General features: G+C 35.6%; 2 protein-coding genes across 4 annotated transcripts; one reads left to right on the top strand and one right to left on the bottom strand.

The window, feature by feature from the left end:
* Positions 1 to 6,365: 6,365 nt before the first annotated feature.
* LOC133698245 (probable glutathione S-transferase) lies at positions 6,366 to 7,364 on the top strand. The gene is made up of 2 exons (XM_062121107.1): positions 6,366 to 6,825; positions 6,925 to 7,364. The coding sequence occupies exons 1-2, from the start codon at positions 6,508 to 6,510 to the stop codon at positions 7,267 to 7,269; spliced, it is 663 nt and encodes a 220-aa protein (XP_061977091.1). The 5' UTR covers positions 6,366 to 6,507; the 3' UTR covers positions 7,270 to 7,364.
* A 171-nt stretch (positions 7,365 to 7,535) lies between these two features.
* On the bottom strand, positions 7,536 to 19,258 carry LOC133698312 (uncharacterized). Of its 3 annotated transcripts, none has more exons than XR_009843059.1 (21): positions 18,772 to 19,258; positions 18,421 to 18,550; positions 17,823 to 18,154; positions 17,287 to 17,368; positions 16,890 to 17,208; positions 16,042 to 16,100; positions 15,526 to 15,615; positions 14,587 to 14,678; positions 14,331 to 14,429; positions 14,112 to 14,189; positions 12,589 to 12,673; positions 12,445 to 12,503; positions 12,268 to 12,337; positions 12,092 to 12,183; positions 11,663 to 11,725; positions 11,512 to 11,578; positions 10,938 to 11,222; positions 10,505 to 10,621; positions 8,602 to 8,754; positions 8,232 to 8,411; positions 7,536 to 7,808 (listed from the first exon to the last, which is right to left on the bottom strand). XR_009843059.1 is itself a non-coding variant. In XM_062121192.1 (20 exons), exons 1-20 carry the CDS (start codon positions 19,155 to 19,157, stop codon positions 8,331 to 8,333), a joined length of 2,739 nt encoding a protein of 912 aa, XP_061977176.1. In that variant the 5' UTR covers positions 19,158 to 19,258; the 3' UTR covers positions 7,926 to 8,330. The 3 variants fall into 3 exon arrangements, 1 of the variants encoding a protein (XP_061977176.1); XR_009843060.1 differs by lacking the exon at positions 18,772 to 19,258 and adding an exon at positions 18,748 to 18,770; XM_062121192.1 differs by lacking the exon at positions 7,536 to 7,808 and having other exon boundaries at positions 7,926 to 8,411.
* Positions 19,259 to 20,657: the final 1,399 nt, after the last annotated feature.

Below are 20,657 nucleotides of genomic sequence, written 5' to 3'. Positions count from 1 at the left end.
AAATAATAATAATAAAATTGACGGATCAACCCGGAATTAACTGGGTTCACCCGTGAAACCAGTTAACTCGTGAAACTCGGGACATGTGTCATAAAAGTCTAATAACTAAATAGAAAGAAATTTAACATCAACAAACTAAACTAAACGAAAAAATTTAATTAAAAATACAAAGAAAAAGAAGCAAAAAAAAAATCTCAAAAAGCATAAAAAAACAGCTAAAAAAACTTAGACAACTTAAAAAAACAAAAAAACAAAAAAATAAAAAAAAACAAAAATGCCTAAAAAATCAGTGTTTTACTGTAGACTGCACTGTGCAATCCATAGTAAAACACTGATTCCTTTTAGCTATTTATAATAATAATAACAAGAGAGAGGGATGGGGGACACGTAGATGAAGCAGTCTAAGCAAAAGAATATTGTTGTAACAAAACAGAAATCTATTTCTACCATTTTCTTCCTTCAACAATAAACACCTTTGAGAAGTGACGATCCTCATTACGAGCTGAAAACTTGTCCCTCTTATAAGTGTATAGACCACTTGCAGATTCCTTGACTAATGAAAAACTCCCTCCTTTACCAGCGCTACCACTTGCAGGTTCCTTGACTAATAAAAAACTATCTCCTTTACCATAGCTATTGATAACAAAAACCTCTGCTCCGAATATGCAATTGTATTATAAATTAAAACTCCGTATTTCATAAAGTAGAAAAGGATAGTACCTGGATTCAATTAAATAAAAGTTCATAAAGTTGTCTAGCATATCATCTATTTAAAACCATATTGTATTCATAACGTCCTTATTGGATGTATATCTGATCATTTTTTTATAAGAATAATTGTATTAAAGGGAAGAAATTGTATAGAGTACGAGGGATATATCCCAAGAAATACAAATACTTGTTACCGTGGTCTATCTGATAAAAAATAAAAAGGAAAAGAAGCAAAATTCTAAAAAGAAAACCGAAAAAAAGAACAAAAACAGATTTTGAAAACAAACAACAGATGAGTTGGTTGACTGGTTTTTGAAAATTCCTTAACTAGTCGATCGATTGATTACATATGAACCTGCGCTAAATATAATCTCGAATTTAGCAAGAGCAATGGTATCTCATGACTCTTGGAGGCACCAAATGAACCTGAAAGTACCCGAGATGTAAAACATTGGTTTGAGCTCTACTAAACTAGACCGGAGTAAATAAAAAATGTCATTGCAAACATCCTGATAAAATTGATAAATTTGATGAAAGAATCTGTTATTTCTTTCATACCAAATAAAGTAAATCGAAGCTGAGGGCTAACCGAGCAAGGAGATGCGTAAATTCTTTCTTCTTTTTAAAGTGCGTGTATTCTCATTGAAGTAGTTGATGCTATGTCAAAGAAGACCAACCCACAAGGGTCATGCTCATGATAACACCCCGAGCTGTAGCAGAGAAAGGGCACTAAAAGAATAAATGTTTATGTGTTTCAACCTACGATCCACAAAGGATACATGTTGAAGAGAGAATGATCTGAAAAGCATGTAGTATGTCTATGGTGTTGAGACGACCTATAAAGGCAAGCCATAGGATAAAAAAGTGTCTCGGGATGGAACCTGGGAACTAGAGAAAATGGTGCATAAAGTTTGTGGGTCTGAAATCTCTAAGAACCTTTCATGCCGAGTCAATAGAGAACCTCCCCGATGAGTGACCATTTCAGACATAGTGGTTTGGTAGGCACTCATGGGTTAAAAGTAATCGAGTCCCAAATAGGTTGGAGCTTCAAACTACCCGATGGAAAAGCCTAAGTATCCCTCTTAATGATGTTTGAGACCTTAATATTCCACGACAAATAGCCTAAGTAATCGAGTCCCAAATAGGTTCGAGCTTCGGACTACCCGATGGAAGGACCTTAATGATTGCAAAACCCTTTATTGGTGAAGTTAATAGATGTTGGTCCCGCTCAGAAGGCAACATGTCATGATTCGAGTCAACTTATGACCCCTAATCATCAATAATCCTTGCCCTCTCAGCATCAAAATGTTCGATTGTTTCTGCAGTAGCATGTAGTTTTAACTGGTCGATCAATTCCTCTGGAGTTTAAACTAGTCGACTGTTCTCAAGGAAAATATCTCTCGGAATCTCTATTATGTTTAACCGGTCGTTCGGTTCATGGATGGCTACACCGGTTTACCAATTCCACCTGATCTATGTGTCTGAGTTATTGATTTTACCACAACAACAACAATCAAAGGAGATACAACCCCTTCAGTCATAATAATTGGTGAGCTATAAACATGAATATCATCTCCTCTTTATATATATATATATATATATATATGTATGTATCTTGAGCATATCTTCCTTTAACACAGTTGCGGCCAACCAATGCCTTACATGAGTGGCCAAAGACTTCATAAATTTCACAAGTTACTGGCTTTCATTCATAATCAATCGTAACTATAATAAGCTTTGTAGATAACCTACACTGAAGATGAAAAACATGAACCATGGGTAGTGAAGCATCTAATTCCACACAAACTCTTGCATAATCAAGTCGAGTGTCAATATGAGTGTGTTCGTCATAAGCCAAAGGTCTTCCTACTATACTTGTGGCCATGCCTAAACCGGTCTCATTACAAAGGGGAAAGGTAATCCCTGAAGACAAACCATATCGATACTTTCATGATTTTGTTCTTGTCAAGAACAAAATGTGCCACGATTAGAGGATAATGGATTTTCCTCTAAATATTCATGGTTCTTTTTCCATAACTGAGTTAGCATCATCCTCACTTTTAAAATGAAAGATCAAGAAACCTTGTTGTGTTGTTATGACACTCTCAAGGCCATAATTCTTCTATACTCGAAATGTAATAAAATTAGTTGCATGATAGGGCATCTTATAGCCTGAGAAGAATCTCATCAAGCACTAGTTTCATTTTGATGTACTCTCATCAATGACATTATCTGAAATGTCCAAAATGGTGCCAACCTCTTACCATGGAAAAGAGGTTATCTTGGCATGAGTTGTAACATTTAAGACCTTTACTTTATTTGCCCATGAAATGCTTAAAGGTGGTTGTGTTTTTGTGGGTCGTGGTGGTATTTTGTGTGGGGGTAGTTTGGTTTTTTTTGTGGGGTTGTTTAGGGTTAGTCTTGGTGTTTTGATGTGGTTTTGCTTGTGGTTGCGGTGTTTGCGGTGTTTGTTTTGTTTGTGGAGGCGTTAAAGGGTTTTTTTATGGCTATAGCTAGGTTGGAAATAGGTAGTGTGGTGAACAGGCTGATCGTTTTCAGGTGAATCGTTTGACCAGTTTCTGGGTGATTTATATCCATGTTTGGACAATAACTTCTAAACAACAACACACACAATAAAGATAAAAGTAGTTAAAATCCAATGATCTAGTTCAAAATAAAAGGGTATAATATAACGTATCAAAGAACTAGAGTGATCTAACAGTTAGATCAAACGCAATCTACAAAGAGGCGATTAGATCTGAAAATTGACCGAAGGTACTCTGAGGAGTAAAAAACTTTCCAAGAATTTTGGAATCTGATTTCCACAGTTCAGACCTAAGAGGACCTTTGGATGAACCTTTGTGTGAAAAATGAATCCGATTCAACAGTGAAATTAGGCGAACCAAGCTGACGAATATGGCTGCTCGGAATCCGGTTTCCCTAGAAAACTTGCGACGACTATAATGACATCAAATAAACCAAATCCATTCGTTGAGCTTATAGAGTGACCGAAGTACTAATGTCTCTAGCAGCTCATTTTGTCTTTTATCTCTCTTTTTTACCTTTTCTCTCTTTCACACCTGCCTATTATGTTCTGATCAAGTTTCTGTATGCACTTCGTACCTTTATCTTTGATCTTGTCATACTTTTAATTTTATGGTGTAGAAGTAAAATTCCTTGACTTTGTTTGGATATGTGTATAGGCAGATTACATGATCAATGGAAATAACAAGAAGGTTATGCACATGTCTCATCAATCCCATACAGTTCGTCTACATAAAATTGCTCTCCTGGATTATTTTGAGCTCTTATAATGTCATGACTCACTTTCTTGGTTAGTCACCGGCTGAAACACTTTCCAAGAACTATCATTATTGATTGAAATGATTAGAAATGACCCCTCTCATAGTGTTCTCTATATTGCTGTGTGGCCTTTGTGTTAGTCTGTTGCCTTGGTTGCTTATTTCTACAATGAGCTTAAATCTTCTAATTCATGTGCTGCAACAAGTTGCTCAACTTCAGTGTCTTCTTGGCTCATTTGCCATTACAGTCAAGTTTAATTGGAAGTACTGTTTGAAATGCCGAAACATCAATTTGGTATTTTTTTCAATAAGAGTGGCGGAGATAGGGGGAGATTGGCAGGGCCCGAGCTCCTAAGAGGTTATATATATATATGGAAAAACTTGAACTTCATAATATATGGAAAGACTTAATGTTTCTCATTACGTTTAGTTTGTAAATAATTCTTTTGAAAACCTAATATTGACTATTGCCATCAAATGGCGACTTTCCAGTTACCAATTGGAATAAAACTGCGCCAACACTCCATAAATCAGCCTGCATGTATGAGAAATTATGGTGATCATAATACTTTAAAAATTAACTTCAATTACTGTCAATTTCATGTAAACTCAATGCTACATCACCACCTTTGTATCATACTTTTTATTCTGAATAATCTCTGGAGCCATGTATAATGGTGAGCCGCGTAGTGTATCAGCCAAGTCTGATGATGTCAAGGACCTGACATATTAGAAATTCAGGGAGATGACTGAGTGTAAGAGCGTATCCCGTGAACATTACGCAACAGTTTAATACTTTTAAGTTTTTCCTGTTCAAATCAATAACAAAATTTTGTCAAGTTTAGCTGCTTAATGAAGTTGCTTTCACAATTTTCCCAGTGAACTAGACTTTTCTACGTACTAGTTATTGTATAGAGTTAGCAAATTCATTTACAAAGCTACACAAAAATCACGTTTGCATAGAGGTCTGACAATAGAAACCAGCAATAGTCCTTCCACGACTATACCCTAGACCAAGAGCTGAGCATAAATCTGCACTCAGCAGCATGTGGTGTTATTTCAATGATTTAAGAGGTCTCATATATATGTATATATATATATATATATACATATATATGGAATTAGACCATATTATTGAAATTATTCAAGAGCTAAATTGTCTTTTTGAATGCCAAAAACAAAATTAGGATGTGGCTTATGAAATATATATGGGGGCTAGATACACTATGATGAACTTTCAAGGCAACCATATAAATAAAATTCATGCTTTTTTTTAGATGCGCAGCGTGATGCACCTCACAAATAAACATACTGTAATTGGCCACATTAGCTGTGGAAACACGAGAGGGTATTCCAAATTTTGAAACACTTTTCGTATCTTCTTTGTAGAGCTTTTGGCTGGCTCGGATAATTCAGGTATGGAATCTTTCATATATATCCTACCTAGCTAGTAGTATTGCAATAAAATCTATATATTTATTAGGCACACCTGCGGTAGAAGCAAGGTGTTCTTATAATTTCCATATTAATCTCCAGCTAGATGCTCCATATAATATCCTCTGTATTAATAATAGTGTCGCAATGATAATTCAATTCAGTACAAGAGAAACTGTTGATTTGCATACTTGATCATCGCACTTGGTTATAAAATCAGATGCATGTACCTATCGTCTGATTGCTGACCTACAGTGAGGTCTCTTAGCTCTGGAGGCATGTGTAATTAGCCAAGCCATAGCAGTGAACAAGCTACACGATCCGCCTTAAAGTACAATTCTCAACGAGTAACAAGTGATCTTGTTGCTATGATCCATTAAGATTCAATCCTAAGTCGCTCCAATTTATCCTCCCAAGCCCCTTCAGTCGCACGGCCTTATAAAAACTAAGACACAGCCAAGTATCTTTACGAATGTCTCGGAGCTCAGATGCATCAGGATGAGAGCATGAGAAGGACGGTGTACAAGGAACGAGAATCTCAAAGAAGGCAACGGGAAGCATGGCCCACACTAGCAAGACTCGAGTTCAGGCCAAAAGCAGCGCAAACCAAGACATGTGCTTTAAAAATGTTTTCGAACAAAAGGTTACCTCCGCGTGATATTGTTTCCCATGGTAAAAAGTAAAACACATTGCTTTTGTTTTTAAGAGAGAAGAAAAATGAAAACCTCGATCCCTTTGAAGATACTCTGTGTTTTTTCTTGGTGAAAATACCAATTAACATGCTTTAATGTTGCTTCATATCCGGCATGGCATAACAACTGTCCATACTGGTGAAGACAAGCTTAATTTGTCTGAGCATGTTCGACTTGAAGAGTACCCATCACTTAGTGGCTTGATAATCACAAAGTTTTAGTTGCTTACGGAGAAAGAAAACAAGAAAAAGACTTCGAGAACATCACCTGATGGGGTTTACATCTCCTTTATAAATAAGCCATCTGATCATTCTCATCTTACACCCACCAGCAGAAAGAGAAGGGTTGCAGGAGAGACTGGCAAAAAGATGTCTAAGGAAGACTTGCTTCTCTTGGATTTCTGGGTGAGCCCATTTTGCATGAGGGTGAAAATAGCTTTGGCTGAGAAGGGTTTGAACTATGAATCAAAAGAGGAGGATTTGTTTGGTGGGAAGAGTGAGTTGTTGCTCAAATCAAACCCTGTTTACCAGAAGGTGCCTGTGCTCTTACACAATGGGAAGCCACTGAATGAGTCCGCTATCATCGTTGGCTACATTGATGAGAAATGGCCTTCACACCCATTGCTGCCAGCTTGTTCATATGGCCGTTCCCAAGCCCGTTTCTGGGCTGATTACATTGACAAGAAGGTTGGTTTCTAGCACTCTCTTTTTTACCTTGCATTTTGCTGCGTTAATCAATGAAGATATTTATTTTTGTTTTTGTTTTTGTTTTTGTTCATTGGCCAGCTATTTGATGCAACCTGCACTGTCTGGAGGAGCACAGGAGAGGCTGTGGCGGTAGCCAAGAAAGACTTCATTGAAGTTCTGAAGGTGTTAGAGGAAGCCCTTGGGGAGAAAAAATTCTTTGGTGGTGATACCTTTGGGTTTGTCGATATAGTGGCAATCCCTATGGCCAGCTGGTTTTATGCCAGTGAGAAGTTTGGAAACTTCACAGTCGAGGCCGAGTGTCCGAAACTGTCAGCTTGGATTAAGAGGAGTATGCAGAGGGAGAGTGTGGCCAAAGCTCTTCCGGACCCAGAAAAGGTCTATGACTTTGTTGTCATGTTCAGAAAGATGCAAGGCATTGAGTAGTCAAATGCATGCATCTATGCCCCTTCAACTCTGTGCAATAATTAGATTTATGCACATTTGAGTTTAGCGTTGTCAGCTATGGTCTCTTTCTGGTCCTTTCTATAAGGGGGGGGGGGGGGAATAAGGGAAAATAACCATTTTTCTCAACTCACTTGTGGCTACCTGTATCTGTGAATAAGAAAGGGATAATTCCATGGTTGTCTTCTTGTTGTATCAAAGGCATTGTGTTTGTGTGTGTGTGTGATCAACACTGAGAAGTGGCACAGTTGAAGTCACAATAGGGATGCAATCTATTCCTTGCCAGAAAACAGATCTCAGTAGAGACTTAACTCGTCCATTATGTTCATTGCAATTGCAAAACATCTACATGGAAGAATCATGAAAGAAGAGGAAAGGGAGAGGGGGTAAAGCATGCTAACTGTATACCAGTCCACAGCCAGAAGAAAACTACCTTTACATGTGTCGTTTACAGTAAATGCACGAACACCCAGAAAAGAGTTGCACCCTCGTGTACTGTATGTCTCCAAGCTTCAGAAATCCTAAAAATAGAAGAGAACATAAATTGTTAAAGAGTTAAAAAATAACATTCACCTTTAATTTGAGGAGATGGAGTTGGTTCATGTCTGTTCTACAATTCATTCAGCGGACAAGCAAGCTTCTCAAACCAGACAAAATGACAGAACAAAATTGTAATACAAAGCCACAGCTAATGATAGTGCACAATGGAGGTTAAACTCAACTTTAAAAGAAGCACCACAAGACTAAGCAATGTTTCTCAAACTTATGAACCTAAAACACTCATTTGCAATAGAACAAGAACCTAGAATGATTACGGTTTGCTGTTCCAGAGTATCTGGATAATGCCTCGCTATTTCATTAGTACAAGAGAAGGATGGAGAGACAAATGAGAAGAAAAGGAGAGAAAAAGCAACACAAAGGGAAATACTGCAAAGTGTTCATGCTTGAATATTTTAATCAGCAAAAGTATCACTAGTCCACGCTTAACCATATGGAATGGTTCCTGATCCAAAGACAGTCTTCCAAGTTGTTTATGTTGGCATTTAATCAGATTGACGTTTCTTCACTTCATCAAGACAAGCTTGAACATCCTTGAATTCTTCTGTGTCAGAAAAGCTCCCGGCCTGAATTTTCAGATACATCATATTTATCATTGTTTACAAAACAATTGAAGAATAAATGTGAATGACTGAATTAGTTCATACAATGGACAGTCAACTAAGGCTAAAATGTTCACACTGAGCAGGAAAAGACATGGAAAATACATTGCACCAATTCAATTTCCAGTAAAAATCATTAAATCATATATCTTGCCTGTCTAACTATGTTTTTCAGGTGCATCTCAGCTGTAGAGAGTTCACGACGACTACCAGTAGAGGATGAAATTTCCATGTACACCTTGCACAGTTCCAATGATGCCCGTGCGTAAAGTTTAAATCGATCTCTATCTTTCCACAAATCAGATCCCTGAGAAAGAGTTTAACTAATTAACAGAAACAATCAATTCTAACAATGGCCTTTTAAACTAAAATAAATCTGTTTGTAAGGACATGATGAATCTCTGCATCTGGTATGAGTGAATATCAAGCAATACCCAATAACGGTGCAGACTAAAAAAACTAGCAAACCCATCAAACGTTAGGAGACAGTCATCGTAATTAATGTCATGGCCATCACATGCGGGTTTGGACATGGACACAGCATGAATTTTGGAAATATTTGGATAAGCTAATCCAAGGAGCACCCATGAGCAAAAGATATCACAGGAGGAAACTTCAATCCAATTGGCGCATGAAAGCAATAAAAATTGTTTTCAGATGGTGGCAGGGGCCACCGATTCAGGGGCTATTTTAAGAATTTGACTTGGTCTATCATTTAGTGTTAACAAAACCTGCTTTAGAGAGATCTCATCAAATTAATTTTTATCAGTGGTTAGTAGACTTTTTTCCTTCCAAGGACAGTTGACCAAACCTTGGACCAGGGAGGCAATCACAACTTAGCATAGGTTGCTAGTGTCAGACATGTGCGTTAGGAAAACAGAAGAAAAGAAACAATCAAGTTCAACATGCAAGGACAAGATGGAAGAATCTGAAAGGAAAAAGGAAATGACTTGTAAGGATAAGCTACTATAAGAGGGGCATTGGGCGTTGATGCAGATGCAAACGCCATGTGAATGAAGATGGATTGATACACCAGAAAGATGGCGGCATAAGTTTTGGGTAGTGAAGATTGGGCTACCACCAAAAGAAACCTGTTAGTAGAATGAAGTGGTGGAGAACAAGCATCAAGGCCAGAAGAGGACGGTATTGGAATCTCTGCAACACTTCAATGGACGGTATTGAAAACATGATGTAATTATGTGTAATGAAAACATACACGCAAAAATTATGATTTGACAAGACCATAACACAAATGCATAGCCTACTCAGTCACATCCCTCCCTCCCTCCCTATGTGTAGTGAAAACATGACGTAATTATGTGCAATGAAAACATACAAAAATTATGATTTGACAAGACCATAACATGTCATGTTAAGTATCAATTTATTAAATGCATAGCCTACTCAGTCACATCCCTCCCTCCCTGTACATCATGCACATTTAACCCCAACTTGTTTCGGATTGAGGCTTGGTTGTTGGTGTATGCATATTTAAGATTTCAGAATGTACAATTATCTCTCTTCTAATAGTAACCTGATTTATGATGCTACAGTAAGTGATGTCAACTCAATAGCTCAAGTTATTAGATGAAATCTCAAGATATGATTTATATTATTTTCTAATACATCCCCTTAAGTAAAAGTTCTTTAGGCTTGAAACTTGCACAAGTTCGCATTGTCTTGTGCTTAATTTTTATCAAATAAATGGGAATGGTGAGATTCGAACTTATGATCGTTTAGTCATTAAGGCTCTGATACCATATTAAAGAACCAACTCAACTCAATAACTTAAGCTATTAGATGAGGTTCCAAGATATAATTTATATTATAAAAGTAGAAAATTGATGTAATTATGTGTAATGAAAACATACACATAAAAATTATGATTTGACAAGACCATAACATGACGTGTTAAGTATCAATTTGTCGAATGCATAGCCTACTCAGTCACATATGCAATGATTGTGTACTACAAACAAGCTCTAGAAATGAATCAAAAGCAGTAATATCGAGTCGCAATAATATAATATAATAATTATTACTCTATATGTATATACCTGATATGATCTAACTTGCTTCAATAGGGCTTCAGAGCACATTGTAAGATCTCCTTTAAGTTTGTGCCACCTTGCATATAAGCCCCAAATATCTGCTCTACTTACTCTTTTAACTATCTGAAACGTAAAACAGAGATGTTAAAATGAATCTACCATATTTATAACATGTCTATATGCCACTTTAGTCAAGAAAGATAATCAAAACAATCAGAAATATACGACTGCAGCCATTCAAACATAATCAAAATCACCAATAACAAGATTTTAAAGCCCATTTAGTTTTGAACATGCTCAATGCAGTAATCAACAGACAGGCTTCACAGAATGAATGAAAGAGATTACTTATGAAATTGTACAAATCTAATCATCAAAACTGTGCCCAAAATGGTGAAACTTTGCTATGGAAAAGGGTAACATTAAAGTATTTGCAAACCTGCTGTAGGATTTTTCCAAGCAACTCCACCAGCTGCTCAGTTTCGCGTGACCTTCCAACTGCAATTCTTTGTTCTGACTCGTTTATGGAATCATTATGAGAATCATCAGGGCAATGTTGAGTGGTAAGACTAGTATCATCCGACACATTGGGGGGCTTAAAAGGTCTCCTTGAAATCCGCTCTTCTATTTCTAACATAATTCTCTCTAATATATCGGCATCAATTTCTTTACCAGTAGCTTTGCCACTGGTTATATTCAAAACCATCCGAACAGCTTCCAGAGCCTGCAAAACCATGACGAAAATATTCTACTATTAACATGTCAGTCAACAAGTTCTACGATGTGCCAAAGTGGAATTTTATAAATCAGTGCTGCAGTGTCACATGCAGTACAGCACTAGCATTTTAAACAGAATTGCGTCCCTGAGAGCCTGCTTAAAGCATATCCTATGATGCTTAAACATTTTTAAAATTTGACATCAGATCAGAATGCACCTGATGGTAGTTCTAGAAACATGTTGGATGTGGACTTCTATGCAGGGTGAAAGGAACAAAGTGCATATGCAGGTGTACCTTATGAACATTGCCAACGTCCAAGGCAACATGACTATATTGTGCCCACATCTGCCAGCTGTCTCGTCTATCATGAAGTTATATGCCAACTTTAGTACAAAGAAAGAAAATGTGAACATGCACATCCAGTATTTAACAAGGAAAGACATACTTGAACTTCAGGGCTTCATTGAATGCAATGAAGGCCTCTTCGCTCCTCTTCCTTATCATATGTCTGTTGTCAATGAGGGGTGCCATAATTAAGAATGAAGATGGCCGTTCTCAAAGAATGAAAAAGATTGTGTGTGTGTGTGTGTGACATTTAAGCATCTAGAAATAATTATCTTTCAGCAAACATAATGTCAATATAAGATAATTAAAAGGGCCACAAGTGGAAAGTGTCCTCGATAGTTGTTTATGCTTTAGCTGCAGCTTCCCTAGTGGTCTAGTAGTAATTATGTTTTATGTTCCACCATGTCAAGGTCATTGGTAATTTGTATCTTTGTTTGTGGGGGACTTTGATGCATTAAGAGAGAGAGAGAGAGAGAGAGTCAATTTGGGATGGACAAACAGCAAAATAACTAAAGTGAATATAACATACAAACAAGCAATATTATTCCAAGCCTCCCCATTCTCAGGATCAAATTGAACAGCTTTAGTAAACCCAACCAGTGCCTTATCAACATCCCTAGCCTGCATCATTATTTTAAGTAAGTCTTAAAATCTGTAACCACGCAGTAGAAAGATTTTTCAATATGTTCTAGATGCACAAGTTACCTTCAATGCAGCAGAACCAAGAGCAAACCAACCATCTGGATATAAAGAATTCAGGGCCAGTGCAGCCTCCCTGTAATTAAACCAAGAAATAGTTTGCAATCAGGATCTATCCCTGTTTGACAATATAATAAGATTCAATTGTAGAAGCAGAAAAGGAAGGGGAACAGGTAAACATACCACATGATTTTAGATGTTTCATAGTCTCCTCTATTGTAAGCGCTACGAGCAAGAGATCGCTGGCATACAGAAAACAATAATATTAAAAATGCATCATCATATAAGCAAATCATTGACAATTTATTTGTATTGAATGAAAATCACCTTGGCTCGTGCAGACTTATTATTTGAAACTTCAATGGCTTTTTCATAACAGCTATCATCATTTGTAACATCGCCCAACGAACACCTGCAAAATAAGTTCTCACATGTGAAATGGAGTATGCTAACCATTCAGTTGAGAGAGACCCCCCCTCAAAAAAAAAAAAAAGAAGAAGAAGAAGAACAGAACAGAAAAGAAAAGCAAAAACTGTGACTACGAGAGTTACTTGCATTATCCCATTCCTTTTTGTTCATGAATGTGCAAATTCCATCAGAGAATAAATGAAGAGGAGAAACATATAGAATAATTCGAGAACAAGTTAAAACCATAACATCTTTCTTGGAAAGCAAAGGAGCTCAAATCTCAATTTCAACTAAAAATGAAAGTAGGAAATATCATTGCAAAATGGGTCCATTGAGTGCACATGCGCATGCACACACAGAACATATATATATATATGAGCAAGGAATACAAAGATTATTAAATGGAAGAAAATAAAACCAAAAGGGCCTTTTAGTTCATCTAAATAGCAGCTAAGTGACATGCAATTCTAAATGCTCATAAGCAGGTTGCAGGAGGCCAAGTAAACAATTTTGCATGTCATGCTGTAAAAACTACTTCGATAGAGAATGATTGTTTTAGCATTCTAGAAACCTGATCTAAATATCACAAATTAAAGCACAGGAAGTCACTTCTACAAGTTTTTACAGCCATTTGTGCTCCCAAAACGCATCTGAGTGCATAAATAATAGACCTCCACCCTACTTGAGGAAATATGCCATTCTCCACAAGAAACAACAAGCATATTCCACATTTCCTAAGCCGGAAGACAATGTTGAAAAAGCTGACATCTAGCATATATTAAGCACACACTTAAGGTGCAATCATCTTGATGACAGCATAACCAATTCCTTAAAATACAAAAAAAAAAAAAGGAACCTTCATTGTTGTGCAACTTACTAATCTAAACAAACCTCACTGTTCTAGTCTTTGAAAACTGAAATTTTAATGTAAGAAAAAAAAAACTGAGTTGGCCTACCTTTCTTAATTCAATTTGATTAAACTCTTTAACAGAAATTAATTTGGTTCAAGCTGAAGTTCTATGAATTGTTTTTGCATTTTATAGTATGGTCACACCATATTCAGAAAATGCTGTCCTTCCCAGGCGTTTTTTTCTCAAAATGTTAGAAAATCATTGAGCCATCTTTCTCCCAGGAAAAGAAAACAGCACAACCACAACAACAATTGCACTTAATAAGAGCAATTGCTTTAACATAAGATTAGTCGAATTACTAGAGATTAATCCATTACATGCACTTTACATCCCCTTCGATCTCACAGCATTCACTAACTCAACATGAGCTCATCAATGACGTCTGTCTTGGATAAGAAAATCTTTCTCAATGACAATAATAGCTTATAAAAACCTAAACTTACTCCTTGATTACCATAGTTTCACAAATCAAACAGGAAAAAAGAACAAAAGACTTGAAAGAGAATATTAAATAAATGGAACCAGACATACCATAACCTTGGGTCGTTAGGCATTTCAGACAGTCGTTTCTTGATGAGTTGAACAGCTGCTGCCTTTTTCTCCAATAAGCTGTTTTTTATGCAGTAACTTGTATGAGACTCCCACTGGCAGCAGGAAACAAACAAAAAACACAAAAGTGCAAACAATTGACAAGAAGAGATAAGAACAAGTTGATGTCAGTTTGACCAAGGCTATCATGGGTGATCTCACCAGTAGCAGTATATTAAGTTGTCCCATAACTCTAAACTCTCAAAGATTGTAATTGCCTCTCCCATCAAGCCACAACTAATTAGAAGTTCACCATGTTCTCTAAATCAGAAAAAAATGAAACAAGGAATTAGAAATAATCAAGAAAACACTTAAACACATTTTCAATTTTAACAAATATTTCATATCACTAAAATGTACTTAAGGAACTATAAATGGAAACATAGTGCCATTTGCTGACAGAAGGGAAAAAAATTACTTTCGCAGGGCAGGAATAGTAGGTATATTGGCGACATAACAAAATGGAATCCTTTGTGCCACTCCAGGCAAAGAGTTGTGCATGCCCTCAACCTGAAATAATTGCAAACAGTATCTGTGAAATTCTCAATCAAACAACTCCCTTCTGCACTCCCCCCAAGGGAGTGTTTGAGAACTCAAATACCCTAGCAATGAAAAGGTAGTAGTAGTACATGGAGCAAAGTGGTGGAGAAATAATTAGTGCTGGATGCTATACTGAATAACAATTACAAAAGGTTAAAGAATATAATCTACTGGCAAGGATTAACAAGAAAAATACTATTATTATATGCAGTCACTGAAAGGGCATGAATTTAAATACAAGAAGCCTGTATAGACCTCAACTTAGTATCATGTTTTACCATTCTCTGTTTTTCCTCCCTTATATAGTTACAAAATTTAGCTCTGATCCCATGTTATATCATAAATATAGAATATTCTCAGCTTCCACAAAAGCCTCAACAGAAGGTCAAATCATTATTGTATTTCCTATGAGTAATAGTTAAGCTCTTTGGGTCACATGTTTTTTGGCTGTTGTTCAGACACATTCAGATGGTAAGCCTCTTTTCTCTGTTTTTTTTTTTTTTAAGGAAAAAAATGTTGAGGATGATTTTGTGACAGACAATGTGGACAGCATTTAGTCATAATCGCATGCCATAGCATAATTATTAGAACAAAAAGATCAAATAACCCAAAATTTCCCAATTCTTGATTGTGTTTAGCGTATTTCTTGTACCAATAATCATGTATTTAGCACAAACAGGTGCTGACAATTTAAAGAAATGTTGGGAAACAGATGGGAAGAACAAATGATTCAAAAGGAAAATGTAAATAACGAAGCCCAAACAACTTAATATTAACAGAAGACCAGACTGATATGGGAGAAGGATGTGCAGCATACCAATTTCTCCATCATCTCTAAAGCACGCTGCTTTGTGCGAGAACGAGTTTTTTCCCATCGGATACGTAGGAGGTCACAAAAACACCGTAACTAAACAAGGAAATCAAGCAGGAACACAAAAATCTTAGGAGTGTACGATCAAAATTAGATCATTTTTCTTATTAAATGCATGACAAAATACTGGCAAGCATAAAACCTTCAATGCTTCAGAAGCAACCCTTACACATATAGAAGACAACCACAAAACACAGCCACATGTAGATTCAAATGGACTGTATGATGAAAGTACTAATATCAGTTATTGTTTGAATTCAAAAGTTAAAAACTAACTAATTTCCCTTTCCCTGAAGGACAATATTGGCAAAAATCAATGAGTTCATAAACCATATTAATAAAAAAGTTGTTAAAAAGCTCAATGAGCCAAGGACCTCAAGTGCACTTATCCCCTGTAATTTTCTATTTTATGCGATATCTACTACTCAAGGAAACAAAAAGTACAAGCTTCTATCAACTTACAGTAAAGAATGATGTGGGCTGAGAATCGATGGTCTCTATGAATGGAGCCATATCCCATCCTGAAACAGAAATTACGGCATAAGTAAACAAAAGAGGAGCCACCAATATCTATTGTTCAAACCACTGCACCCCTTAACAATAGAGAGATGAAAGAAATTAGACGGAAGAGTATTTGATTGAATCTTAAACTATTAGATCAAGGGATTCATATATCATGTAACACCAATCAAGCACCCACATAAAGAGTGAGAGTCCTTAAAACTCCTCGCATGCAAGTTTTTTTTTTTAAAAAAAAAAAAACCCTAACAAATGCAAATAAAGAAGGCCAATAAAAATGAACAGCAAGTACATCAAAGTATCAAACAACCTACTGTGTTCAACAAACACAATGGGTTTTTGCCTAGTCTCAGTCAACTCAGAAGGTCCAGGAAAATTAGGCCTTAAAAGAAGAAATTTTGCGCCAACCACAAGGGGAAAGGTACATAGCATCCCCTATAATCTACTTGAAAAATAATTATATATAAAAAAAAAGACAGCTTCTACTATATTTCCAAAAGGGCCACTGCATAAGCATCCTTCCCTACCCTCAAATTTACAAGAGAGCATTCCATGCTTTACCACATCATCTACGTCCAAAAGAATATTAATGTGAGAATATTAGAATTTATGTTCCACACGAACTTTATGTTGAACCAGAGTTAAATTGGGGATAAAGGAAACAGTTTATTGGTCATTACGTAAATGCAGTTAAAACTGGCTAGTTTCTTTTGGAATAAGTAATATGGGGTTGATCACAAAACTCAATCAGACAGTTCATTTCACAGATCAGATGTATTCAAGAAACTTACTTTGAAGCTCATCATGTCGACTGCTTATTTCAATCAAAAGGCACCGTGCCAGAATCACTGCCTGTTGAACTGCTTTTAAAGGGGCAGCACCGTGAGGAGCAACATTTTGATTACCTTGTGCTCCAATTTCAGACTTGTCACCAGTCTCCAATAATACTGGTGTCCTATGAATGTCAGAGGCTTGAGATATTTCATGCTGATCATTCTTAGTAGTAGTCGAATCATGTGTCTTGATGCCAAGGCTCATTGTGGAGCTGGTACCGCCAGTGTGTGATAAGCTTCTATCCACAACAAGTAGCCTTTGTTGCTTCGGTTCTACCTGTGTACAAGAATGATCCCTGAAGCCAATAAGAAAACTTCCAAAAGATTCGGAAATAGTGCATTTAAAATTATTTACCTGATGCACGGTTCGATAGCCAAGAACCCCCGTAAGGGAAAGCTGAATCCCTGATGCTACTTCAGCTGATTCAAGATGCAGTCTGACACCGCAGAAATGCTTCAGAAAAAAGAATTTAAAGGCAGACAACTAAGTGATTAAGAGACTGTAATTACTTAAAGATCTGTTATGGCCAACATTTACATATTTTGAAGTAACCTCGCCCGGATTTACTATTTTTTTCAAGATTCTTTACTTATGTTCAACAAAATGTGTAAATCAAGAAATCGCACCAATTTTATGGAAGCAAACAAATGAAACTACATCGAATTAAGCCTTGCTTTAATGCTACCAACATTAATCAGAAAGTATAACAAAACAAAGGCTCAACATGAATACAAAAACTATTGTAACTGATAAACAGAACGATAGGAAGTTTTCACAGAAAAAAGGAAACAGATAAACATCTCCAGAATAATTTTTCTAATCTCTGACTACATAAGGATACAATACAAGTTAGGTCAACCTCAAAGCTTAAGTTAACAAATATCTAATACCTGCACGAATCGACACGTCCATAGGTCTGTTCCATTATTCCTGCTTCCAAGTGGACTGTTGAGACAATATCAGCTGCTTCTTCATTACCCAACTCATCACCCCAGTAATTTGCTACATGTTCCAAGGTGCCAAAATGGCGTAGGGTTTCACCCATAGACACTTGCAATAAATCAAATAATGAAGAAGATAGCTCATCCAAAATCCTTTGTTCAACAAGCAAGACCCTAGCAAGCCACCATGAAATGCTTCTGATTCCATATGCCGAAGAGATGCTTCCTTCAAATTCCAAATCTTTTGCCTTCATGACCAACATTTTAGCAAAAACTATACACTACAGAACAACAAAACAAAATTGATTGGTATGAACAATTCAAATTCAAGACGCTAGATGCTTTTATGAACAAGCTAAAAACCACAGTTCATTTCCTGCTATCAATGAATAAAACATGAAACAGCTGAAAAGGGAAAACTTTACACGACAGTTGCCCTCAAAAGCACTATTTCACTTCATGAATAACTAAAAATTATAGACCCAACTCATCATCTTGCAAATTAAATACACCAATGAATTGCATTAGCAAACCAAAATATCAGTACCTCAAGATTGGAGAACTTCCCAAGCAAATGGGCGCCATCTGATATAAGCTGATTTCGAGCCCAACTATCCCATTCTATAGATTCTTCAACTTTCAATAGCAAAGGGCATTCAGGTATCTCACTCACTGGCCTAAAAAACAAATTTAATAAACACCAAAAAACGAAAAACAAAACCATCAATAAAAAATCATATATATATATATACACACACACATAGACAAACAAATTCATAATTAAAAAAAAAAACAATTGAAAAAAAATGAACAAAAATAAAAAAAATATATACATACATAAACAAAATAATCAAATCCCACTTGAAAAATGTACCTAAGAAAGGGGACAAAAGCCTACCCAGTAATGTTACCCTGAATGAAGCAAAAGAACGCAGCAATAGCAACACAAATGACCAGAATAACTCTGAAACCATCTTCTTCATCGCCGCCGCCGCCGCCATCCCTTATAAACTGCTCAACTCGCTCCACCAACTCATTGTAAACTCGGTCGGGTGACTTAGTTGAGTCAAGTTGTGTTGACGCAGTGACGAGTTTGGCAGAGTCAGAGAAGAGAGCTTGGAGGTAATTTCCTGATTGGATACAAGTGAGGAGGAAATTGATGTGGGAGTGAAGGTTGTTAGGATCGGACGGTGGACATGGAGAAGGGGAATCAGACGGCGGAGGCGGCGGTGTTAGGGTGCAGCGGAGGAGACGGAGTTCGTAACCGCGGAGGATTTGAGCCATGGTGTTTAACTGGAAGAGATATGGCGGTACTGGCGGTGTGCTTTTGTAGGGTTTAAGGTAAGGAAAAGAACCGTTGTGAGGGGTTTAAGGTTAGTTAACCGTTTCTAAGGTTATTTTTCTAAGATGTTTTTGTAAGCTAATATATATATATAATGTGCATTATTTAGAGAAAAAAAAGATTTATTGAGGGTTTTATTAACTTTTAGTATAATAATATGGCATTAGAATAAATATATTTTTATTTGAAAGTGTTATTTTTAATTATATGTTATGTGAATATAACTAATAAAAATTCCATCTAATACATATTTTTTAATAAATAAAATTTGTAAAAAAGAATAATATAATTTTTGTGAATTATTTTGTTCAAATGAGTAGAAGTCATATAAGACAATAAAAAAAAATAAGGATCCAATTCAATAATTTAATGAACTTGTAGTTTTATTGTTTTTTTTAATTTTGATATAATTGGTTTTTCAAACTTTTTTAGAGATTTTATGGGAAAATAAACTGTTAATAATGTTTTATAGAGATAAGGAGTGATTAAAGAATTTTATTTAATATTATTTAGGACTTTTATAGTTATTAAGTAGAAAAATAATGAAAAAAAAGAAGGAATTAGCCTTTTTTTAAGCTTTAAGAATTTCTTCAATCTTAGTTTTTCTTTTCCTTGATTAAATGTGGAGTGGAATTTAAATATTACTTGTTACAGTGTTAGTGTTATATTAACATCCAATCAAAAAAATATTAAAGAGTTTATTTTATATATATATATATATATCAAAGAATAATTTTATTTTTCTAAAATAAAAAAAAGTATAATTAGACTAATTGATAATGCGACGTTATGAATACGAGTCATGTTTAATTAGTTTTGGATTGATGTAGATAATTTAGGTTAACTCGTTTTATTTTTTATATAAACTTTGAATGCTTTTTATTTATAAATATATTAAGATGATCTAAAATTATTAAAAATATATTATTTTAAAAAAATTTAATTTATTTTAAAAAAAAAAACACAAAAATAAAAAGGTCTTAAGAATTTCCGAAAACCAAAGAAACCAGGCCGGGCCTTAGTCAAGGACATAAGACAAGAGTGTGACTGGGCCCATGCAGCCCAATTCTTGAAATATCCCCATTGATTTTTCTGGTAGAGTGCAAAATATTCTCATTGTTGAGAGGCATCAATTAAATTTGAACTCATGGATGGTCACAGTTGTACAAAATCGATCAAATAAAAATTAAACTTTTAAATCAAGAATTAAACATTATCCTTACACGTTCAAATTTCACACGTGTTATTTTTTTTCAATGCTATTATTAACATAATTAAAACGTGTAATTGATTTAACTATTTATATAAACAATTAAACTAATTAATATATTATTTTAAGCATTTTAGAAAAAAAATAATTCTTAGTTAATTAGAGCATACATGCGGGATAAACATATGGTTATGAGTACGAGACATCTTATCCATGCTATTTGATTTAAAAT

Source organism: Populus nigra, chromosome 7 (genome assembly GCF_951802175.1).
Source record: "Populus nigra chromosome 7, ddPopNigr1.1, whole genome shotgun sequence".
Classification (NCBI taxonomy): Eukaryota; Viridiplantae; Streptophyta; class Magnoliopsida; order Malpighiales; family Salicaceae; genus Populus; species Populus nigra.
Note: the sequence above shows the minus strand (reverse complement) of the source record. Positions and strands in the feature narration are given on the sequence as shown.